This window comes from Lepisosteus platostomus, chromosome 2, assembly GCF_059453375.1.
Source record: "Lepisosteus platostomus isolate fLepPlt1 chromosome 2, fLepPlt1.hap1, whole genome shotgun sequence".
Lineage (NCBI taxonomy): Eukaryota > Metazoa > Chordata > Actinopteri > Semionotiformes > Lepisosteidae > Lepisosteus > Lepisosteus platostomus.
The window spans coordinates 67,266,812-67,292,291 of record NC_142612.1 but is presented as its reverse complement, the minus strand read 5'-3'; the positions used below and the strand labels follow the sequence as shown (position 1 = coordinate 67,292,291).

The 25,480-nt window shown below is 38.5% G+C and overlaps 4 protein-coding genes across 4 annotated transcripts; 1 reads left to right on the top strand and 3 right to left on the bottom strand.

The window, feature by feature from the left end:
• Window positions 1–3,772, top strand: adipoqa (adiponectin, C1Q and collagen domain containing, a). Its single transcript, XM_088614697.1, has 3 exons — window positions 1–157; window positions 2,036–2,322; window positions 2,735–3,772. The coding sequence occupies exons 2-3, from the start codon at window positions 2,061–2,063 to the stop codon at window positions 3,271–3,273; spliced, it is 801 nt and encodes a 266-aa protein (XP_088470823.1). The 5' UTR covers window positions 1–157; window positions 2,036–2,060; the 3' UTR covers window positions 3,274–3,772.
• A 5,367-nt stretch (window positions 3,773–9,139) lies between these two features.
• Window positions 9,140–15,894, bottom strand: and1 (actinodin1). The gene is made up of 5 exons (XM_088614644.1): window positions 15,711–15,894; window positions 14,374–14,466; window positions 12,430–12,474; window positions 11,542–11,696; window positions 9,140–11,142 (listed from the first exon to the last, which is right to left on the bottom strand). Exons 2-5 carry the CDS (start codon window positions 14,444–14,446, stop codon window positions 9,652–9,654), a joined length of 1,764 nt encoding a protein of 587 aa, XP_088470770.1. The 5' UTR covers window positions 14,447–14,466; window positions 15,711–15,894; the 3' UTR covers window positions 9,140–9,651.
• A 1,231-nt stretch (window positions 15,895–17,125) lies between these two features.
• cops9 (COP9 signalosome subunit 9) lies at window positions 17,126–21,286 on the bottom strand. The gene is made up of 3 exons (XM_088614685.1): window positions 21,064–21,286; window positions 20,581–20,653; window positions 17,126–17,379 (listed from the first exon to the last, which is right to left on the bottom strand). The coding sequence occupies exons 1-3, from the start codon at window positions 21,124–21,126 to the stop codon at window positions 17,342–17,344; spliced, it is 174 nt and encodes a 57-aa protein (XP_088470811.1). The 5' UTR covers window positions 21,127–21,286; the 3' UTR covers window positions 17,126–17,341.
• A 703-nt stretch (window positions 21,287–21,989) lies between these two features.
• On the bottom strand, window positions 21,990–23,817 carry otos (otospiralin). Its single transcript, XM_088614670.1, has 4 exons — window positions 23,660–23,817; window positions 23,395–23,457; window positions 22,853–22,876; window positions 21,990–22,408 (listed from the first exon to the last, which is right to left on the bottom strand). The coding sequence occupies exons 2-4, from the start codon at window positions 23,450–23,452 to the stop codon at window positions 22,224–22,226; spliced, it is 267 nt and encodes an 88-aa protein (XP_088470796.1). The 5' UTR covers window positions 23,453–23,457; window positions 23,660–23,817; the 3' UTR covers window positions 21,990–22,223.
• Between the last annotated feature and the right edge of the window lie 1,663 nt (window positions 23,818–25,480).

The following is a 25,480-nucleotide window of genomic DNA, read 5'->3' as shown; positions in this document are numbered from 1 at the left end:
TTTTAAATTAAAGAATCTGGATGGTGCCCATTCTGGCAGGGATAAATATAGGGTGACAGGCAATTGATGAAAGTTACACATGGTCTGCAAGGACAGTGAGAGCTCCTTGACTCCCAAGCCAACAGCCATTTGTACAAGGAAGAATCGTGGTCTGTGGGTAAGGAATTGCTGCTTTCATTCGCTTCATCCAGAGTACTAACTGCAGACAGTACTATACTTACTTTAAGTTCTACAAAATACACATTTTGCTCATTATTATTTGGTAGTTGTTAATGAGTGATCAGCATGTAGTAAATCATATACTGTATATCCACCAAATAATGGTTTGTTATTTGTTTGCAATGATGATTCTCAAACAATTTTCCAAAAGGCCTTTTTATGAGCTTCAGTATTGTGCTTTTTTTCCAGTTTTAGAATAACCTTTTAATAGCTTAAAACTGTAGTTTCTGTTTCACTCAGGAATTGTTTGTGACACAGATTTGATCTGAGAACATTTGTTTGTTCTACATTTGACGTTTGGTATTTCCTGTCTCTAAATGTGGGCTGCTTTATTTTTTTTACATTTTTATTGTTTTGTTTTGAAGTTTTTGCAGACCAGTTTCCTGCTCAGATAATAGAGGTCAGCTCACTAGTAAGAAGAGCTGTCCTACAACACTTTAATTCTCTGGCTCATTATCAGAAATTCACAAGTGGCTCATGAAAAGATCTTGAAAAAAAAAAACAGTAACAACATTACGTCAAATATTTACTTTTTAAAACATAAAAGACCAGCAAGTGTGTGTTGTGGATATTGACTACATCCAAATGAAAATTGCGTTGATAGTTAAGAACCCATTACAGGATATTCTGTTCAGTTATTGTATCGGAAACAATAAGAAATATGCGTTTCATTTCAAACAGCTGATGGAACAGTGTGGGCGTATGATTAACGGCTGGTTATTTTTACCCCCCCCACCATGCAGTGCTTTAGTGTACGAGCTGACACCAGCAGCCAGTGGTTTAAAAATAGCTTTTGCTAAAGGAGGTCTTAGAGGAGGTACCTCTGGGTATTCATCTCGTCTAAGAAAGGTGATTTTGCTGTGCAAACTATTTTGGTTTGTCGCAGGAGACCCAGCATAATTTAGATTGATGCTTCTAACCTGTTAATATATGTTTCACGTGCCTCTTATAGTTATGAATGTGGTGTCTGCTTTTGTGGGAAGGTAAAAGAAGGTATCAGTTTTGTTCTGTACAAAAATACTGTATATACATCATAGTATCTGAAATAATGCATTCTTAATTTAAAATGATCCAACTACATGGTCAAGGTATTTAGCACATAATTACTCTCTCAGTGCATATAAGAGTTTTTTTGTTTCACTGATGATGTTGTAAGCTCTACTTTTAAAATATTTCAAGGAGGGAGCTGCGTCAGCACACGTAGGCTGCAAAGAAACAAGAAAAAGGTTTACTCCATGCTGAAAAGAGAAGAAAAGAAACGCAACGTTTCGGCTGTGGAGCCTTGAGAGAAAGAGAATTATTAAATATTTGTTCACTTTGATTTGATGGAATTGGCTATCCAGGCAGTAATTGAATATGTCCATTCAACAGCACAGTATCTACACAGTTCCATATGACAGCGAACAACTGCAAGCCTAACACAATAGCTTAAAAAAGGCTCTAAATGAACTACAAGTCCTGCTTTAGATACATCTGCTCAGCAGGTACCTTTCAGCATTGATGATCTCTAACCGATGATGCTGGTTACCTACTGTGTACTCAAAGCGTTTCTCCAAGTCACTGAGAAGTGAAATACGTGGGCTTACTGTATGGATGTGGAAGATGCATAACGGCACTAACCGCAAGTTTAGTAGATAATGTGACTCCTTAACAAATGGTCACTAAATAAGGAACAAGTATTCCAAATATTCTTAAGGACGGACAAATGAATAAAAGTTATGCAAGTGTACAAGTACTGTACAAACATGATAAAAGTGTCCAAGTGACAGGCATCGCAGATGTGCAGACTGCTGATGCGTCCTACTCCACGCGGCAGGTTCCGAGGACTGACTCCTGTCGCCATGAGGCTGGTCTGGGTGCTGCTGCTTTGCTTCTCGATTGGGGGGGAGCGGTGCTTCTCAGAGGAAGAAGAAGCAGCCCTGTCCCCAGCTGCAGGTCCAGAGGCGGAGGCGGAGGTGGAGGCAGACAGCGCTGTGGCTGACGAGAGAAAGCCCTGTGCAGGCTGGATGGGAGGAGTCCCAGGCACTCCCGGGCACAATGGTGCGCCAGGGAGAGACGGGCGAGATGGGAGAGACGGAGAAAAGGGAGAGAGAGGAGAGCCAGGTAACAGACGGAATAGTCGAGAGACAAGATGCTGGAAATATTTGTATAAGTGATGTATAAATTGTCGATATTGTGACAACGTGAAAGGGAGATTATCATTAAAAATAAAAATAGACCACAGATATGCTGCAGCCTGTATAAACTGCACTATAATAGAACAGGTTGCAGTGCACCCAAGTCAAGATTGAAGAGAGCGATTGTCTGACTTCTTAAGAAGTCTACCTGTGTCGATGAGCTTGAAACCCCTTATAAATTGAGGCAATGTTTTGGGGCTTTGGAGGAGCCTGTGGGTTTGTGCAGGGGCACTGGAGCAAGGTACCCTGGGGAGGAAATATGGAAGTTTTCATTCATCTATGTAGTACGCGAGTCTGTTGGCCTTTGCATATACAGGTAGCTCTTTCCTTCACCTCAGGTGCACCAGGAGAGAAGGGAGACGGTGGAGAGCCAGGGGCCACAGGCCCGGAGGGTCCTCGTGGATTCCCAGGGACTCCGGGGCTGAAGGGCGACAGAGGGGAGAGCGCTCTTCTCTACCGCTCTGCCTTCAGCGTGGGCTTGACCGACCGCCCGCCCATGCCCAATGTTCCCATCAGGTTCAACAAGATCTTCTACAACGACCAGCTGCACTACGACCCCAGCACTGGCAAGTTCCGCTGTGTGATCTCCGGGGTCTACTACTTCACCTACCACCTCACCGTGTACCTGAAGGACGCCAAGGTCAGCCTGTACAAGAGCGACAAGACCATCATGTTCACTTTTGACCAGTTCCAGGAGAACAACGTTGACCAGGCCTCGGGCTCCATTGTCCTGCACCTGGTGGGCGGGGATGAGGTCTGGCTGCAGGTCTACGGTGAGGACGACTACAGTGGAATTTATGCAGACAACGTAAACGATTCCACATTCACTGGGTTCCTTCTGTACCCCGACATTAAAACTGTAAATGGAAGTCGCTAGAAGACAGGAGTGCACCAGAGGCCGGTGGCCTAACAAATTAGTTTCTTTAATGTTCAAGGTCCTTGCTTCCTCAAACCTCAGTTAGAATACCTGTGGGGACTCTCAGAGTCACAAAAACAAAAAATCCCTTTTAAGGCCTGTTGGTGAAATGTATGCATTTAGAGAGACTGGGTGTTTGGAAATGTGATTTTGGTTTGTTGTTTGTGTATTAACAAAAATCACTAGTGTTTTGTTGTTGTTTTTTTAAGGAAACTCCTGAATATCCAGACATTTTTTTCATTTCAAATATTTCTTTTGTTTACTAATGGGTTTATCAAATTGGCGTAGACCTCTTGAAGAATTTATAGGGGAGGGCTATTATGGTTTGCAAAACAATGAAAAAATCAACACTTTTAGTGCGAGAGTTTGTTTGATCATTCACCAGTGTTTTTCCGAAAGACAATACCTTCCAAGTGTAAGATTTCCATTCCAGAATAAATCCTGTTGGATGGGAGGAAAACATGTTTTTGTGTTTTTTCTGTGCTCCCTGGCAGCGTGAAAGTATTAGAAACACTGGGAATTTGGTGAAAGACATTTTATATTAAGGTAAAACTGACACTTTTCTTATTTGACACAATAAATCACAATATATTTCATGATTTCTTATTTTTAGTGTTGTCACTAGTTCTATAGTTTAAAGCACATCCAGTTGCTTATAATATTCTTTCTTTTTTCAGAATCATACCACACAATTTACATAGTACTTTACACAGTTTAAATTTTATTGAACTATAAATACAATGTCAGACTTAAAATCAAACTGAATACAATGTCAGGTAATATGCAGTGACAATACAGATAACAATACACATCTTAAGATATCAGAAATGCTGATGATTAAACTTCAGACTGAGTTTCCATTTCTACAGCTTTGAATAAATGCCCTAAACCATGAAGATACTTGCTGGACTTCAAGGAAATTAATGAATAATCTTCTTAATAATAAATAACCCTGTTGAAACAGATATGAAAGCTGCAGGATCTGTCGGCTCACCCACAGCCTGATGGGGGATTGCTGCAAGCCCATTACTCCCAAGCCAGTTGGCCCCAGTCCCGGATTCTAGTTGTCTGAGCCTCTCAAGCATTTTTATGGATTTTTATTCAAATGTCAAAGGTCAGGAGAATGCAAATTGCATTGTGACACTTGGAAATTCCCGCTGACACAAGCTCAGTTATGTATAGTGGCCAGAAAAAATGGTTTTTGAAGGTAATCTTATTATCTTCATTTGAATAAAGAAATGTACGGTATATGCCATTTTAACAGTCGCATGCAAAATAAAAATCGTTATTAGTTAACCTAAATTGGAAAAAACTGTGATTTTGCATATCAAAACAATGGAGACCAAACTTGAAGTAGCGCTTCTAAGGGGATTTTCCTGTGCTGTCTGCTGTAAAACATGACTTATTACGGCTAAAGTACTCCCAATGTAACATTGCACTTGTGTGATATTGTAAATATGACATCCCATTCTTGGCACAGGTAGATTTAAATGGACTCTTGAAAGGAACTGACCCATGGAAAGACAAGAGATCATTTTGTCCTAATCTAGAGGACATCCCTCGTGTTTGATAGGATTTAAGTTTTCACACAGGAGTTCAGCTTGTCAAAATGACTCAAGGTTTATAGATGTTGAATTTACAGGTACATTATTCAATGTACATGTTCAGAAGCAAGAGTGCTCAATGCAGTATCTTTCCAATACTTGTTTTGTTTGTTTTTACTCACGATCTGTGTCTTTAATTTAATGTTAGAATTTAAAATAAATTGTACTTCAGGCTTCTAATGTGGTTTTTAACTTTGCTGTGGGCTCCTCATTTACAGTACCACATTCTGTGAAACCAAAAATAGATGTTACAATTGTTACAAAAAATGTATGTTTTGTTGCACATATACTGTAAGTAATTTGCAGTTTTGTTTTCCTGCAGCAGAGGGCAGCCAAAGGTAGTGCATGGCTCTGATATATGATATGCAGATCATGTGGACATTAGTATCCAGCAATCCAGAGAAGTCTTGCTTTTTTTAGAAGTCTACATCAGGGTGTTCTCTATCTTTGCTCCTGTACTATACCCTTAGGAATTGTCACAGTTTCTTAGTCATTATTTATAATCAGCGATTCAAATCATTAACATATTGCCGCAACCATAAAGCTGAGGTCCCATACTCCTATGCCTGTACACTGCAATACCCTATTATAACCACACAAAGCTGACAATAGTGGATTGACTTGAAAAAGGATACATCTGTTTTATAGGTGTGGCATAAGCAATTTTCACAACTGATATCATCTGATATAAGAGATTAAAAATAATTGACTTCAGTTTAACTGCATGTGTAAGACAGTAAGATTCATCAGTCTAAATGATGGCACCTCTGACAGTGCAGTATTACAGATACTGTAACCACGCCTCGGTCACTAATTTGGTCATTCAGATCCAGAGGGAAGATTGCAAGCTTCTGATCCATCAACACTACTTAAATCAGCAACTTGGTTTTCGTTAGAGGTTTTCCATCCCCATCTGAAAATAGACTATAAGTTGGCAAATGCTGTAAAAAAAGACAGTGGCCACCTAATACTCCCTTATATGCTGATGCAGCACAGTGCATCTTAAAAAATTTATTTATCAATCAGATATAAACTATTCTTGGAAGATAAAAATGGCAGACATTGTGTGAAATACAATTCTTCTTCCCATGTCCATGTACTGATAAAATCATGATCTAACTGAACAATTTGCATGATTGTTACTTTCACAGTAATAATAACTTATAAATTTCATTACAGTTCAATTACAATTTGAATGCAGTTCAAACTTCACAGTTTGATACCCATACACAATGTGGGTGGCATAACCTTTTTGCTTTTGCAAAATATTGCATGAGAACACAAGAAACAGAAGAAACAGTTCAAGGTTGAAAGGAGGCTTTTTTGCCCGTCTTGCTTGTCTGGATGTTTATTAGCTAAGAAAATAGAAAATAATCTTTGTATCCTCAAGCAGTAGCACATCTCAGCCACAAGCCCAAACCACAAGAAGGGTGTAGCAGACCGGATTCTCTAGTTGTGTACAATATTTCGGCTTATTTCTTTATTGATTTATGACAAATACCATCTCTCACTTTAATTTATTTACTTTTATCTTTATTGGAACAAGGGCCCAACAGGCATCTTCTGAATGAAGTCCCCATGTATGTAGGAGGATGGCATATTTAGGGAGCTGTGCGCACACGACTATACCACTGGAGCTACACAGGCAGAGGCTGCAGGCTGTAAAGACAACACAGCTGCAAAGCAAAACCACCTGAAACATCTTCAGGGTCAAAAGCCCATTATATCAGATTGAAATACATATTTAATAGATGTATTGATGTGGACAAATAAGAACATGGTAAGCAGTTTGCATTCTAAGCATTCTAAAGTATGTGATGTATCTAAATAACAAATATTCCATGTTGATGTCTAGTCATTTTATTTTGCTGCCTTGTTATGTCAAGGCAAAGGCTTCTAATAACTTCATATATGTAACTGCAGCCATAACCACCCACCTTCCACACAACATCTGTTCAGGGCAATTCTGACGAGGATCTATGTACTACAGTACACTACACTGCTCCTGCAGGTACCCCCGATTCAGAAAAGCTTGAATTTCTACACTTTATCAAGATCTAATAACAGTAATGGGATGAAAAATTGTTTTTTATATAAATACTTATATACAGATTTTATATAATATTCTCCTGTAATTAATACTATTGAAGAGTTAACACACGTCAGCTAAAACCTGTTGGTGTATTCTGGAAGGAGACCTTATTATCTCCATTATGACTCAATGTTTCACAATTATTCATAAGCTGTGGTGGCAGAAGTGGTTCTGTAATTAATAAAACACTGATATCGAGAACATCCTGAGATAAAGTTATTAAAATTAAAAAATAAAATTCAGGTTTAAACAGATGGACAGAATAGCAATTCATTTTAGAATTTAGTACCAAATATTATTTTCTTCTTATTTATTTAATGCTGTTCTACATCTATCGTCATGACTCATTGAAATGTCTACATATATTAGATCCAGTGAGAGCTTATTTTTGGAGTACATCAATTGTATTAAATGTGTGATAATTAAATATTGCATTTTTTTTATCCAAATGAGCTGTTCCACAGGACACGCTGTGATGTAGTTCAGCAACACAACAAAGTAAGACAGGCTAAACCAGAGCTCTCAGACAGCTCTGTAAATTAACTTACTTGTGCATTTCTTTATAGGCTCACCAAATGTTTGAAACTGTATATACTGCACGCTTCTGGTGTATGAAAGCACACAGAAGGTAGAAGACAGCACCTATAATTACAAAATGTTTCCATAAGTCTTTACATGCATAAAAGCATTTACTTGCTGTGAAAAGGTTATTATTAAGTTAGTGCACGCTCCATGAAGTTCATTATCAGACCATCCCCTTTGCAACTCAGTGCCTGAGTTGGAATGTACAGTTGGTGCTGAAAAACATCCAGTCCCAGCAGCTGTAGCTAAATCTTGCCCATGGATTGAATGTCTGTATTTATTTTATTTTTTTATTAAACAAGACTAGGATACAAAGCTTCAGGTGTGGATATCTCATGTTCTTTTCTTTATAGTTCTTCTTTTGGTAAACAGTTTTGGTGATTAAGATATTTTTACATGTTTTTTAGAAACAATTTGAGCGTGTGTGTTTAAGAACATGTGTATTTTTTTTGGAAAGTAAGTTGTTTTTCTTCGATCATCCAGGTGTTACACTGACCCGAGATTTAGGTAACCCACACAAGATTAAAAACCTCTACATACACTCCTGTAAGTTTTTATTAGTGGAAACCCAGGAAACATCTGCCTTTCAGTTATGCTTATAGGAACTTCGTGTGTCTGTACAAAAGCTTGTAGAGATCTGTAAGCTATGAAGCTGTGTGTGTGTGTATCTGGGAGTAGTTTTTGGCTCCAGTGGCTATTTTCCTGAATATTGTGCTCTGTCTGGAGCTGCGGGACCCCATGTTAGCCTGGTGCTAAAAAATTGAGGCTAAAAGCTTCAATTAATAAAACAGAATGGAATTAGTGTGTGATTCCTTCTGCAGATTATTGAACAATTTCAGGATAGAACTTTTCAGAAGAAAATAAAATCAGTATATGGATTGAATAAATAAATATGTGCATGTTTGTATCTCTCCTGTATCATTCTGGTCTAAGTTTTAAGATATTTATTTATTTATCCCTCATTCTTCACGTTTAAGAAGATGTTACATAACTTGTCCAGAAAGACTTAACACAGCCCTGATGGAGGGACATCAGTGGGTAGTGCACCAGAACATATACAGTAGATAAGGGCTGGTAGAGACTGGCTTTATGAAAAACATCTAGGATGGGGTGCACTGCCCACAACAATTTCAAGAAGAGGACATCTTGTGGTTGCCTTAGTAACCTCCTTGTATGACCACCAGTTCCTGTGATGAAGATGAGGAAGACTAGGGAAGAAGAATTATAGATGGGGGGGGTAGGTGGGATAGCTAAATGATAAGCGATTGTGCAGTGCCCATTTTTATTAACCAATTAGGGCTAGGAAGTTACAGCTGGGGTGGGGAGTAGTTAGCCAGCCATCCCCACCTGAAAGTGTGTTTAATGCCAGACGCTTGCTCCTCTTCTTTGTGATTCCTGTTGCTTGCACACATTAAGAATCAGAAAATAAAGGATGAAATTCACCTCACTGCTGTCTCATTTTGGGGACGATCCTTACAACTTCACATGACAAAAGTTGACTAAGTTGCATAGAAATGTTCTTGCAATAAAATGAAAACGACGTGTCATCTTGTTTTATTCAAAGCCTTTTATTTGTAACATCAAAAAATCTTACATCGTGTAAAAGGGGTTTGTAAATGCAAATTTCAGGAAAATGAAATTTATTAAATATTCCCGGAGAGAAGTACCCACACAATACAAATGGAAAACGAATTAGAAAGAAAGCTCAGTAAAGAGAGCAATGTACGTATTCAAGTACACTGCACATTATATCAAGATAGTACAAAGGCTCTTAACTATGGACTTAGTTTTTAATGGAAACACAAACAAATAGATTTCAGAAGAACATCGCAGGCTGTGATACACATTGGCAATGTTCACCACAGGGGTAGCTACCCATATTATGCAGTAACTCCACAGCATCAGACAATCGAGCAAATTCACAAATTCAGAAGCATTGTCTAATCCCAATCAGGTGCTCGCACACTGCTAGAACATTGCACTTTCCAATGATTGCTCTGTTTTGCAGATGGCATGGCTCACCAATCTGGCTTGTTTTATGCTTTTTTTGTTGGGTTGTTTTTATTTTTTCTTGTACTCCCCAGCGCTGTCATGGCTCGATGACTCGTAGTGGCCGTGCGACTCATCGTATCTAGGATATTGGTCCTCGTACCCTTTCTGGGCTGCTTCGTACCTGGGGTCATGGTGATCTTGCCCTTCGTACCCGGCGTATGGATTGTAGGGATCTTCCTGCCTGTCCTGATAAGGGTCATATTGTTGCTGCTCATAGCTCGGCTGTGGCTCCTCTTCTTTGTGCTCATCAGCTGCTTGGCTCTCTTGGTGTGGTGCATCCTGGGCAGGCTTGGCCCCACTCCTGCGAAGGCGGCAGTTGTGGTCGTACTCAGGGTCGCAGTCAGGGTCAGGCTCAATCACCCCTTCTCTGTAACCAGCAGGATTGTGCTCAGGGTCGTAGGTCTCAGGGGCCCTGGGTTGTTGTGGGCTGGGCTTCCGGCAGGAGGGATCATAAGGATGGCACTCGGTGTTTGGGCTCTCATTCATCGACCGTCTGGGGTTGTTTGCACTGTAGTAGAGTGGGCAGCTGGGGTCATAGGGATCACAGTCTTGCATGGTGCTGGCAGCGCTTGCACGGGAGGAACTCGAGCTGTGCACTGGGTAGCACTCTTCATCATAGTACATGTAGCAGTCATAGCCCTCTTTCGTCTTGCCCTTGATCCTGGGGTAGTGCCGAGGGTCATGGTGTGCCTCAGTTTGCACAGCACTGGGGCTCTGGAGGCAGTAAGGATCGTATCGAGGGTCGCAGCCATTGCTGGGTGCTGGCTCATCCTTAGGCCTATACTCCTGCCTGCAGCTGGGGTCATAGTAGGGGTCGCATTCTGGTTTGGGGGGCACAACCATCCTGGTAGCAGTCAGGGGGTTACAGTTTTCATCGAAGAGGGGATTGCAGCGATTTAGCTGGGAGGGCATCTGAAGCCCCTGGGCTCGTTCTGGGGTACAGTAGGGGTCATACTCTGGGTCACAGTTTGGGTACTGGTGATAGACTTCTGCCTTCTTTTTCTTTTGCATGCAGTAGGGGTCTTTCTCTGGGTCACATCCAAGATATGCATAGGATGGAGCAGACACAGTGGGCACCACAGTCTTGTACCCATAGGCAGCTCGCAGGTGATACTGCAAGCATTCGATATCAGAGGGGTTGCAGATCCGCAGCAGCTCAGCTTTTTGCTGGGCAGACAGGAGTGGCTGGGGGGCTGGAACATAGTAGTAGTAGCCCATAGGCGTGGACTTGTATGGTGCAGGGAACATTACAGGGGCTCGAGAGGCCTGGCAGTTGGGATCTCTGTATGGGTCACACCCCTTAGTTGGGGCGGGCTTTGGTACCTCGGGTTTGGGTTTGGGCTTGCTGGTGAGCTCAGAGATACACTCGGGGTCGTCAGAATTGGCACAGGCCTTGTACACCTCTGACAGGTGGCGGAGATAGAGGTCATAAGAACGGCGGCCCTCCGCCCGGTTCTTGTTCTGCAGGTACTGCAGGTAGACACGATCCAGCTCATTAATCTGAGAAAGCAAAGCAAGCGTTAGGACTTCCATCGATGTCTACAACCCATAAAGGCATCAATTAACCCCTGTCCTTGCCTACCATGGAATGAAGTTCTGTATACTTAGCTTAGCAAAGACTTACAGTTATCAGTCTTAAATTTGGAGGATATTCAAAAACCTTGTGATTCCTTCTGTGTTATTGAGTTTTGAAGAGTATGTTTGTAGGTAAATTACTTTACATATGAAGGTCCTCTTTTGCCTCTTTCCATTTTATTTGAATTTGAAATTCAGCTGCCTTCCAATGTTAAGTCAAATAAGGAACAACCCCCTTTTCATATGTTGAGCACATGAGGTCAAAGTAATACTTCCTTGGCAGAGGGGAAAGGAGCAATAGACTGACATGGAAACTATACTCACTCCCTCCTGGTTTCCATTGTCCGTGAAGTATTTGTACCAGCCCCAGAAATCAGCGTGCTGTTTATACCAGCTGATATTTCGTCTGGAGCGAACCAGCTTTTTGAGAAAGCCAGATGTTTGAGCATTTTCCTCACCCGCTGCCTCTTTGTCCCCCGCTGTCACAAAAAAAGGGATTTTTAAAATAATTTACTTGATTAACTTTACCATTCTCTTCTATGTATTGAAGAGTATCTGGCTTTCTAAATCCATCTTTTCACATCTTTTAATATTGCTTGTCTGACTGAACAAAAGATGGAATAACATTTTATATAGAGTACATTTTAAAAAAAGAATACTCTATTCAAAGTACTAAGCAAAAGGAGAGTATGAAAAGCCATCATAAAACTTTTTTTTTCTAAGCTCTTTCGCCCAAGAGTTTGGAATTTAGAATTTTTCCAGGTCTTGCTTTATATTTGTTCTCCTGAACTGCATTATGATGCAGGGTGTCCATTCCAAAACATGAGAAACACTTCAAAAGATAATACAAAATTAAATATGAATAAAATAATTGGAATGAATACAAACTAAATGGTATACGACAGCCAAAACAGCCTTTGAATTTGTACAGCTCTACATTTACTGAAGTGTTCAATGACAAAATTTTGGAGTTAAGAAATGATCAACATCCATAGACCAAAAACATTGCAAGGCTGTATGTTAAGACAACTTCTTCGTATCGGAGGAGTGTAAAATAAAAGGAGGTTCGTAAAACTATGTTCTAGATTAACCGAGTTGGGGGATATTTGGCCTCAACAGCTTATGACACTGTGTGATAACAGCAACTGAAATATTTGTTTCAACTCTCACTGGCACTTGGAATGGCAGGAATTCCAGACGAGCTATATTTACCATCCCCCTTGAGGCGCTGTCCTACTGGACTGGCCACCAGCAAGTCTGCGAAGAGAGAAAGAAAATCACACTGTAAGAAACAAACAGATGGTGTGTGTGTTTCAAATGAGCAAAATGTTGGCCTGTTAATCACCCCTCCTAGCACACAGCAGGATTTTTCCGCACTGGATTAATACCAGTAGTGTCACGTGGATTAATCTTCAAACGATACGCACTACAGTGCTTTGAACATGACCAGCAGGGATTGCATATTACTGTGCCTAACTGGAGAAACACCTATAAAACTACAAACACAGGGCAATGTGCCCAAAAGCAGCTCCCATTAAGAATATCTTGTAAAAAGGTGGCAGGGGGTGTGCTTCTGCACACAGCACAGCATTTTCCATCATTTAGTCCCCCCAATGGCTGACTGCAGGGGTTTATGGCATAAGGAAAAGATTGCAAGCCAGCAGTTGAGCTTTAATGTTAGTTTTTACATTATTCTAAACCCATCTGTGAGAACAGATCCTTCCTTTCAAAAAAATTATTGCATGTTGAGTATATCCGTCATGCTACTTTTTACAAGTAGGAAAGGCATGTGGGTCCAATATTACAAAAAAACTAATAGGAAAGCAGACCCTTCTTGCTGGCAAGCAGTTCCTTTCATCTTTTTAATTAAAGACGACGAAGAAGCCCTGGTGGACAATAAAATGATACTAGATATTTTCTACTTTTTTGCACATAATTGGTTTATACTTTCTTTTTCTAGATTCTTGTGTGCTAGGAATAACATTTTTTCAGTTACATTGATAGTGGCGGCACTTCCCGTCCCCTCCTTCACACTTATCACACAAAAGGTTTCATATCTAACTGTAGTCACTATCACTTGGGTAATCAGTGGCACTGGATATCCCTGGAATGTGCTCTGAAATAAAGGCAGATTTCCTGAAGTTCTCACAACAGGGACAATGCAGCTATCCTGCTTTCCATCACTCTGCACTACAGCTCTTGTTCATGCCTGAAAGTACAATTATCTTTCATAGCTAAAACCAACTAAAGAAATTAAGAACTAAATTCTATGATGATTAAGAAGATATTTTCCCTATTGTAATAAGTTCAGTCATAAATAGCATATTGGTTGTACATCTGTATTGTTAAGTGACATTTCCTTCTGAAAAGACACATATCAGAAGTGAGTGGCATCAAAGGAAAAGAAGGGTGTTATGCTTACACTGCTCAGTCAATACATACACTGTAAGAGTAACAGAAAATGTAATCACCAATTACTGTCAAAGGCACACCAGAGTGGTGTATTTGAGCAACAAAATATGAATTTAGATGAACACGTTACTGTTTATGAACGTTTTATTTTCATCTTATAAGATCTTTAGGTGAATATGTAAACTTTTAAAATACGTGGAATTGAAATGTTAGAGTAACACTTTATATCTGTTTGTTTTTCAAAACTGTTCAGTGACATCTGTGGTTGTTTATTTTGGAGTTGTGTAGCATGAGTGAAAGGGATATAACCAGCAAGATTCACTTTATATTTAAACCACTTCAGTGACCTTTTTTCGTTTTCCTTGGAAGACTTTCCTCTGTTTACTCGGTTTCTAGTGAGAAACACATTCTTATCTTGCAAAGTTCCGGCATAGCTGTTCTGTACTGGGTGGCATGGTGCATAGAGCTGCATGCAGGTAGATTGAGGGTCCTGGGTTCGACTGTACCGGGGTGGGGTTTCTTACTCCCCGTCTGTGTGGCCCAAAGACAGGCTGTCCAGGCTGAATGGTGACTGAACTGTCCTCCCGTCTCCCACCCTGTGTGTGTGTGTGCACTCTGCACATAACCGACATCCCAACAGGGGTGAGGACCAACACAACACCCTTTGCCCGCCAGGCAAAGCTCTGTCTCGCAGTGAGCAGGTATTGTGGAGCTTTTTTTTTATGGTTAACTTATCGGACTCACCAGGCAGTAATGCAGTTGCCAGCAGCACTCCAGCGAAGACGCAGGAAAAGGCTTTACTTCCTAAACACGCCATGATCTCCGCTCTTCCGAATTCTAAAGACAGCAACGTTTTGAAAAAAAAGTAGCAGTTTTGCCCTGATTGTAAAAATATAAATGCGAGTGAGTTAAATTCTTTGTAACATATGCAACAAAAGAACATTGGAGCCATCATGCTAAAACGACAGCCCCTTTTCCCATCAGTGAACCTATCAAATTATCAATTTTAATCATCTTAGTGGTATACAACTAAGAAGAAGCGTTTAATAACGTATTACATTTAAATCTTCCGAGTACAGTGGAAGGCGCTCTCCTTTCAGCACCTCATAGCTGGAACACAGCACAGAATGTCCTGAATCCTTAAACCTTTTCTGTAAAAACACTACCGTCGTCATTGAAAATGAATGGACTCTTCATAGAAAGTAGTCAAAAAATCTAAAAGTAATCTTATAAATGTTAAAATTAAAGGTTTGAGCATTATATTAGGTTTTAGATTTCTGGAGCTTTCTAGCATCCTGTTTAGGCACTTGAAAGGCATCTTATAACAGCCAAGCATGGATGTCTTTTTAAGTTTTCTATATTTTATGGGAAGTGCTATAGAACAAAATCCTTATTTAATTATTTTAACATGAATCCCATGTAGGACATTTAAGAAGCATGCCCTGTTTGGGATACAAGTTACAACCTCAGAAGACAGTTCTTTTGACTCCCATGCCTACTGATCATGGCTGAAACTAGGAGACCCATGTTTAACATTGTTCTCTACACTCATTTATTTCTGTACCTGTAAAGCCAATGCAGTAGTAGCTCAAAACAGAATGGAATATTTTACTGTGCAAAGGTGCTATATTTGCAGATGTTAAAAGAAACCAATCTATTAAACCTGTTTTTGGAAACCTGTTTGGTTTGAAACATCAGAGAAGAACTGAAAAAGTACTTGCCTTCAGTTCTTCACAACAGTTGGTCATACTTCAATCCCAGCATTACACTCATTATCAAAATAAGTACCAGTGACAGTGCTTCCTTTCTGTTCAGATAGACAGATCTAACTAAAACTTGACAAAAGCACAACGTCTATTATTGGATTCATAAACTCTTAAACTGTCATAGTCACAGTAGTTGCAGTAAGAAGATTGTTCCTAGGTGCACAAAATGGAAAATGTCTATTCCGGGTTGTGAACATTTTATCCATACCTTTCAAAGACATTTGCGTATTCAAAACAGAAATGTAAGGACAGGCTAAACATACACACGATAGTATTTTGCACGATACAATGGAGGTCAATAAAATACTGGCTTACCTGCAAAAAGGGGAAATGGATACTTGACTCCTTGCAGATGAAGGAAGAAAACCTTTGAAGAGCCAGTGGCCCTCAAGGTTCAGCTCTGAGGTGTTGCAAATTAAGCACTAGGCGCCAATGTGCTTCCCTCAGACCTTCTGTGTCAGAACCAAAGAGGGGAACATCTTAAATGGCACCTCGTTAATTAAAACCAAAAGGTGCATCACATGGCAAGCCCATGCTGCTAGCCCAAAGGAGATTGGCTCCTTCCATCACATTCATCTGACCAATGAGGTCCTGTAATTAGGCAACCAAGCTCGGGGGGGAGAAAGAAATCATAAAACCGTGGCTTTTGGGGATTAATAGGCTGTAATTTACAATTGCCACGTTCTATACAGAGCTGGAACAAGAGCTGCAAAAATGTGCCACATAAGCGGTTTTGATATTGGTCACCTTCCCTGCAAGGGATACTTAAAACTTAAATACACGCTACCTCCTGCAAAAACAACTTTCCTTCAAAAACACAAGTTTCTGAAACAAGTTTTGACAAAGTAACACCTGCAGGTCTCACCGAAGGAATTTTGTTACCCAGCAGCAAAGACACTTTCAGTGTGCGTTTACAGTCCATGATTGGGGAAAAAAACAAAACAATTCATTGTTAGTATCCTCTAAAGGGAAAAGATAATGTCCTCTCTGTGTATTTAACTGTAAAGCAGTGATTGCTATAATGAAATTTCACGTTTCTTGTTTAATATGGAATTAAACATTATTTCTTGGAATATGGGAGTACCAGATTATTTTTAAATGAAAGCTCCTTAATGTCAAAGCCCCTACTGTATATAAAAAACATTTCATTATAAACGTTATTGATAGATGTTTTAATGTGAGGCGTGAAACATGAGCTTTTTATCTCAGACCTTTAAAATATTTTTAAAACATTTTTTCATACACTTAAAATATTGTGGATCATTTTGTTTTACAATGTTAAATCTATTTTCCTTTAGCTGCTTTGTGAAATATGGCTGTCCGATTCCTCCTTAAAAGTTCAGTACAAAAAATAAATAATTGATTTCCAAATTGATACCAAAATAGCACATGTATATAGAGTATATGAAAAAAATAAAGGACTAACAATATTATCTTCCTCCTTTACAATATATATACCTTTATAAAAATGTTAGATATGCAATTCATGTCAAAATGTACAGTATTAATCATCCACCATCTGTTATATCGAACTGTATGTCTCCTCTGAATACAGCATTCTGGAGCTACATGTATAATTAGAAACAAAGTTCAGCACCTTTACAGGTGTTCTGAAAGACACATACCCTGCAATCTGAGTTTGAAACAGTTTTAGACAAGAAAAAGATAGACTTATAATTTTAGCATAAAACTTTGGAATGCTAGAGATTTTTAGAATTTTCCAACACCTGGCAAAAATAAAATGGTCTTTTTTTCAATAGTTTATTGAAAGAAAATACAGAGGGAACACAAACACAATCCAGCTCTCCACTGAGCAGAACAGATAGTATCCTTAGCTCTGTCAGCAGTAGACCTTACACAAATTCAAACTCCACTCGCATAATTATAACAAACATGAACAACTGTTTAGTAGTATTTACAAATGTCTTCATCGTACAGAAACTTCATCACTGGATATCATCATCATCAAAGAGGTCTTCAAAATCTGTTAAAACAAAGAATGAAGGAACTTAAAACTACTAAATAAAAGAGTCTGGAATCATTTTTTTTTCTCCGATATGCAGAAACCTGGTCAAACAGAACTCTAGCTGTACAAACTCGTGGCTTGCTGCAGTGAAATCTGACAGTCACAACAGTGCTGGGATTTCAGGACATGGACATACATATTTTACAAGATCTTCTGCATAGATCACATCCCAAACTATAAAATTAAAAGTATACTCTTTACACACATTTAAAATAATTAAGGCAAAAACTAAAATAGGTAGGAAGCTGAATCAGGATTCTATTAAACTCAGAGTTGGACCCCTCAGAGAAAGCCTGAGTATGGCTTGTGCAGGCCACGTTGTCAACTGCTTGGATTGAACTCCACAGTTAAGTCAAGACTCCTACAGCAGGACACATGTTCAGCTTTGCGAGCTACTTCAGAAGGATAAATTGGTGCAAAACTAGGAGACATGCTGAGCTCGTGTCTAATAAATGCTTGTTAAATGTTTTACAGCTGATTCTTTTCCTTAACACTTTCAGAATCAGTTTCCCTTCTAGGTCATCATCTCTTAAAAAACATAAGTTAACTCTGGAAACATTTTTTGCTTTCTTTTTGATTACGAAATGGTGAAATTCTAAAAAAACATCCTTGCTTTTAAACGCTACATAATGTGTATTTACAGTATATACTGTCTTAATTATATAAGATAATCATTCATTTGCATTACATTATATATATGAAACTGAAAACTTGTCTTTTTAATGGGTCATAAACAGCAATACTGCAGTTGTTCAGAACAGGACTAAAGAGAAGTCAAAACAGAAGAAAACATTGGACTGATGAGACCCCAAATTTAAATGCAGAATACAAAAATATATTTATAATGAAACAGAAGGAAATACCACAGTCTAACACACCATAACTAACCTAAATAATGAAAAACACACTTCTAGAAATTGTAACTGTGGTTAATACCGACAGTTCGAAACACTGCACAGAAGTCATCACAATGTAATGTGTGTGACACAGGGGAACTACATTTTCCCTAAATTAATTTTTTTATGTTCTTTCGCTCCAGGACAGGGATCACACTACATTATAAAATTCTCCTCACTTTGTAAAAGAAGGAGAAAAAAAACATCAGTGCCTCTAATGTTGCAGATGCCTGCTGATCCAAAGCTAGCAGCAACATGTAATTGTGAAGTTCCGGCTTTATCAGGGGAGGCCCAATAGTAACACAGGTAACAGCTGCAAAATTAAACACTGGTAAGTGATCTAATTTTATATAAGCACCTTGCTCTGGTGAAACCCTGTAATGAAACTGAGTAGTAGAAGGGCCAGTATCTGAATGAAGAGGGACTCATTGTATGAGATATTAACGTGCCCCGACAAGAGTAACACTGCTACAATGCAGATCCCAACATACTGTATTTGGGTTCGGAAGTGTACTACAGTTAGTGAGAATAAATGCCCTAAAATTTGTAGATTTCTCTGCAGCCAAACAAAGTTCACCAGGTTCATGAGTGCAGAGCTGTTACCCAGATTCCTGTGGTCAGCTGACAGGGGCAGCTTCAATACTGACTTTACTCCATGGGTTAAAACATACAGATCTAGCTTAAACAACAGTAACACCTGGAAGCTTGTGTTACTGTTTTGTAATTTTACTATATTTGCTGTTCATGTAATTGTGTAGGCCTAGACATACAGATTTTTATAATCATGAGAACATGTGGTGTTGCTACATTTCCATACACAACATCTGCCAAGGGATAACACCATTATACTGAACCATAAAATCATTACTAAACCTCATTAACATATTTAAATAATGGAAAGCATCGCAAAAATTTACAAATTCTGAATTAAGCACAAAATCGTGCTTTTTTCCTTTGTGAAAATACTGGATACCCACTGTGTTCTCACAAACCCCTAGTCTCACCAAGGACGAGAGCGAGAGTTTGTGTGAAATGTTAGGTGAAGTGGCCCTTCCTGCTCACTAGTCACCATAATTTGGTGGAGTACAGGTTGTGCAGAAGACATTTCACTGCAGAAATGTTCCAACATGAAACAAGGAGAGATAACATGTAAAATGTATTGTGATGTAAATTTGAGGTTTTACACGTTACTGTGTACATTTTACTTTCATTGTGGTTTGAAATGCAGTCACCAATACCAATTCTACCACTGAAATATAATAGTAATATAATTGTAGCTTTGCTCTTCCCCTTTATGAAACGGTGGAACATGTTCTTGCAACCAAATAAAAAAAGGAACTCATTTTTTCCAAACACTAATTCTCATTTACTGTGTAGGATGTCTCCTCTTTACTATCACACCATGATACACCATATTGCCAAAATTATTTTAGTGTATATTTTCCCTGGAAATGTACTCTCTACATTTTGGTGCACTTGTCCCCAAACTTCAGAACTTCTCCACTCTGAAATAGTAAATTGGGGTTGTTCTACTACTCTAAGGTATGTATACCATTCCAGCAGCAACTTTTATAAAAAAAATGCAAAATCATAATTTCACAAATAATCATTCAATAAATGAACACTAGATGAATGCTTACATGAATGGCAGCTACCTACAGCACCATTGCACTGCAGTAGATACTGTGGCATTGCTGTCTTGTAGTGCTGAGGCCCTGGGTTCTATTCCTGGTGCGCTACAGTATATACTTGGAGTGTGTTTGTGTGGATTTCCCCTGGGTGCTCCTGTTTCCTCTCACAGTCCAAAGATTTGCTGGTAAGTTAACTGGCTTCTGGGAAAATTGGCCCTGGTGTGAATGTGTGAGTGTTTGTGTCTGTGTGTGCCCTGTGATAGACTGGCATCCGTCCACTGTGTCCAGCGTCAACCTCAGCCAACTTCTGGCTGGTGAGGATCAATCTGGAAAAGTAAACTGCTCACTCAAAGCTTTTCGGGATTAGTTCTCAATCTTATGTCTTTGATACTTGTAAACCTGTTTGAGAAAATGATCTACATAAATGCATTTCTTTAAAATAAAAAAATAAAATATTGGTAATAGATCATGTAAAAAATGTTAAAAGTGTTACTCCCTGGCATAACAAGGAAGGGGAAGATTAAAAAAAAAAACATGTATTGCCAGTTATTTTCTTATATCCAATAATGTGTGTTAAAGTTATAAACAAAGGGTTATACAGGGATTGTGAAAAGACCATTGCAGGGCCTCACCGTTGAAGAAGTCAGCGTGAACAGCTTTCTCGTTGGCTGCCAGATCCATTAAAAGTCCTGTGCTTCCCCCTGCCTGTGGAAGTCAAAAGTATACAATTTCAATTTAATTGCTGTCGTGTACCATTCGTCTGTAAGCAAGGAAATGAAATGAACTCAAATGATCTGTGAATCAAATTCAATCAAAATATGAATTCATGTTGACATATAATAACTGATATACCTATTTTCTTATGCAAAAAAAAAAAAATTAAATAATTTTAAAAACCTGATACATTACTGTCTCGGCCATATCAACCCCTCGGTTATCTAGTTCCTAGCGTCAAGATTTCACAAATATAAGCACCCCGTCCTTAAGTTACGCGTAGGTTTTTTGAAATACAAATTTAAAAACAGTACTTTATGATACTAATACAAGACAGTAACAGCATGCCCGAATCCATCAAAGTATTTAATGCGCATTAATAAAATAATTCAAAAATGAACCTCGTCAAGATCGACATAGGGTCCAGCTCCTTCAGGGAACATCTCATCTACAGCAGGCTTCATTATGATCAATTATTTTCCCGGGGACGTTTTCTCTGGAAATAACACAAATAAACACTCCCGAAACTTATCTTCTAAAGTCGTCCTTCCGTTTGTAACACCGAAATGTCTCCCTCTAGAAACAAATGGCAGTGGGCGACTAACAAGACTTACTGTAGGTGATGCAAAACCGTTCCGTTATTTTACAATCTGACCAACTGTGAAGTTCGTCAGTATCCACAGGCTTCATTACTGGATATTATGGGGGAGGCGATTAAACTAGGATAACCTTCAACATATAAAAACAATGTAAGAAAAAAATGTTCCGCAGTGTATGAAAGACACATTTGTATTTCGACATTTAAACAAACAGAAGAGATCCAACAAAGGTTGCTTAGCTATGAGCCGCATGACTATAAAGAAAAGAAAAAACAGTGTTGTGTCAATAGTTGCACATACAATGCAACCATTATAATTTAAAAATAAATATGACTTTACCCAAGGTTGGACGATTTTCTTTTCGGGGGGGGGAATGGTGTTATAGAATCAAGCAATATAATTGGGGTATGGCAAATCTGTTTTTAATTTTAAAAAACCATGGAAGAAACTAAACTAGTTCAAAGAGCTAGACTCTGCTGAGTCGTCGATATTTTTTCCCCTCTTGCAGAGAGCAGAAAATGTGCTGAAAGAGATCAGCACACGAACGAGGCTACATAGCAGCAAGCATGAACTACATTGTATAATCTATGTGAACATAATTGTTTACGTTTTCTCACTTTACGAACGTGTGTAGACATGACGTGCGTGTAATGTGCTACGTAGATCTGTAAATTGATTTACACCTTTCTAATCATGTTGTGTATTAAATATACAACAACGCACCTGCATTTTCTTTTAAAACTTTATTAGTACAGTATTGCATTCTTGTGTCAACACAATATTATTACATTGAATGGCATGCTTTTTACATTTTGTATCAAGCTAAGCGTATAACTGTAAAAATTGTTTTACATTCATTTGTTCTAACTCTACATCTTGTTAGAAATCCTGTACTAAAGCTTCTAATGTTATAGCGCTATGAAGCCTATCATTAAACGAGTGGCAAACGTGGTATTAGGTTTTTAAGGTTCCTGCTGTGCCGCCTCGAACCCCAGGGTGTCTCCAAGCGGTTGGTGAGCGAAAAATGTTCTGGCCATTTCATCGATGTGCTTGTAGGCCCCTATGGTGCGAAAATATTCCACGTATCTCCAGAAGTCACTGGTGCTGTAGGGCCAGTAGGGCACCGCCGGCGGTTCATCATAAGGGACTGAGAGGGGGACAACACAGTCATTCATTCGTCTTAACTGCTTCAGAGTGTTGTACTTCAAATAACATCACTAGCCTTGTGAATACCATGCAATTGCATTGTAAGTAACACACAGCTAGTGATATCTAAGTTGTGCTGTACTTAGATTGCACTACCGTTCGATTGTCTTTCTAAGTGGATGTATATGAAAAGGCTAAATTGGCCGAAGTGTGTAAAAAGCATTAATCTTTTCTGCATCTGTCACTTTCACTTTTGTTTCATAGAGCTGTAGTTGTTTTAGTTGTGTCTGTAATAGCAACTGGTATCACTTTATTAATGCAATGTTTACTGTTTTGGTTTAAATCAAACTATATTTTGAAAAAAATGATATTATATACAATATTACTATATATCTCTCTCTCATATATCAGAATTTGGTAAATTAGCTAAAACACATTTTTTTACCTCCTTCCGGAATATTCCTGGCATCTGAAAAAAGGGGGAAAATGTGTTTTAGATATTTAGAGCCCAGCACTCACAATGAGGTAATTCAAGTTCTTGAGGTTAGGGTCCACCCATGGGATTTCAAAAAATGTGTGGAAAAATATCAATATTATTCAAACTGTGTTTGCCCTGTTCACTAGATTGAAGACCTGCACAAACAGCTTCTTCAGTGCTATTTCATTTACAAATTACAGACCTGCACTCTTTCCTCCCAATTTATAGATTAATTTGAGTTAGCATTAAGGTAAATTAATAAAAATGTGTAAAGTGCTCAGTGTGCCAATGTTTAAGAATACATTTAATTATTTCAAAGTTTCAGAAGATATTACAATAACTAAAACAAGAAGCTTCTGATAACTAATACATGATGTAAACATAACATTTTCCAAAGAAACAGTACAACAACATACAGTTAAATATTTTACCTATATTTATATATTTAGACACATTAATTGAATTGACAGTAAGAATAAGTTTGGAATTTATTATCCAAGTATACTTACAGGCTACATGGTTGGCCAAACAGATAAAGAAGATTCCCACACAGATGAACCACTTCATGCTTCCTAAATTGAAAAATAAGAAAACAGAGCTGGTGACATAGGACTGTTCGCTATCAAAAGACACCCTGTCTGAACATCAGTCAAGAAGAAAACATGCTTACTGTGCCAGTTGTTACAAGACAATTACTTAAACCAAAAGTTTCCTAAATAAACATGTCAGATAATGTGTGCAGAATCTGGTAAAAAGATTGCCTTAGATTTTTACCTGTTTGCTGCTTTCTGTAAGGCAGAGGAAAATGGTAAGTCTATCTCTGTAGTGCTGAATGGATCCTTGTACTTGGTGCAGGAATGTTTAAACTGGACTGTAACGTCATATATGTCAAATAGCTGCTGTCCTCCTCCCCTTGATAGGACGTTTTCTGTATATGAAATAAAATAGTTTTGGTTTGTGGCTGCTCTTAAATTGGTGTCTTTTTTGCAAGTTTCATTGATATTGTTATATATTGTGCATTGCACATATTAACATAGCAAATACAAGTTTATTTTAATTATCACTATCATGCTGTAAGGCATGTTCACAGATAGGAGTCAGTTTTCATGGGCGTTGCTGGTTTTGTTTGCTTCACAGAAATATTTTTGTTAAAATCTGTAAATTGATCCAAAGCCATCTGTACATTTCTGCATATTGTTCTTTTAATAAAAACAAGTTGGAAATCCAAGAACATAGTGTCAATTGGAAATTATAGAATTTTATCATGGATCTTTTGAATGCACTTGCATTGAACACACAAAGTACAACAATTACAGTTTAATGATTTTTTAGGAACAATCTAAATATATTGTTAATTTTTATAAAATATGCACCAACTAAAGAAAATATAAAATCTATTGGATTTTCAAAAACATGTTAAAGCCATTTTAAATTCTCCTGTATTTACAGTACATCACCTCCATTTTTAGTACAGCCATATCCGTTTTATCAGAAAAGAATCCTTCAGTTGAAGCTATGTGATTATAAAAGTTAGTGTGACCATTCAGCGTCATTTATTTTTGTTATTTATTTGCTGAATGTTCTTTTTACACAGCCAAAAATAACCAATAAACTGTAACTGGAAAAATGTGATACGAGCTGCATCTGATGTCCGCAAATCCCAAAAACAAACACAGCTTAGAATAAAGTCTGTATTGTGTTAGTTTTAATCAAGTCCCTGAAAAAAGCTCCCGTCTCTATTGTAATTGCGAACATACTGTACATCATTCTTTCATTTTTGTGTCTGATGTTTCAATTCAAAGTCGATATTTTATTGCCAGTTAATACACGCAGTACATACGGCTTGGGTATTTCCTTTTATTGTTCTATATGTATACATATATGCAGCTTATACAAAATAAAAGTAGTCGCAAAAACAGAAGAATTGAGTTCTGTACTAATAAAAGAAGACGGAGACTAGAACAGACTGATCAGATTCATCATACAATTCTCCTTGGCACCACAAGGTGTCAGATGATACTTTCACTGCGGAGCAGACTCGGCGTACGTCAGTTTTGCAACAGCGTGGTACGTAATTGTTCTTGAAAACATACACTAGGAAACGTGTGGTGCTGTAACAGGAACAAAACCACGAAATGCATTTGGTGGCCCAGTAATATTCAGGGAGACTGTATTTAACCGGACACTGAGGACGACAGGAATAAATTGGCAGGAGCACAACGCGAAGAAACGCGTTGTCCTTCATATGTTCTTACTGTAGCCTTCATTGAAAGTCACAACTATTTCCGTGATATGGAACGAGAGGCAGCGAACTACTTTGTTAATGTGAATACATTTACAACACATTCACATGGTTTTGAAATGTAGGCGCGTATGACACCTAAAGTGTACTCAGCATTCGTGATTTTGTGAGTTTCCTTTGTTCTAAAACATGTTGATCTATAAATGTTGATATAAGGAGGTACTTTAGTGAAATAAGTCAGTCTGACGTAATAGCATTGAGCCTGTTCACAATGTCTGAATGAAGACTATGATGAGCTGAATGAAGCCTTTGTCAGAAACATTTCAATGAGCTATGTGGACACATGTAATGAA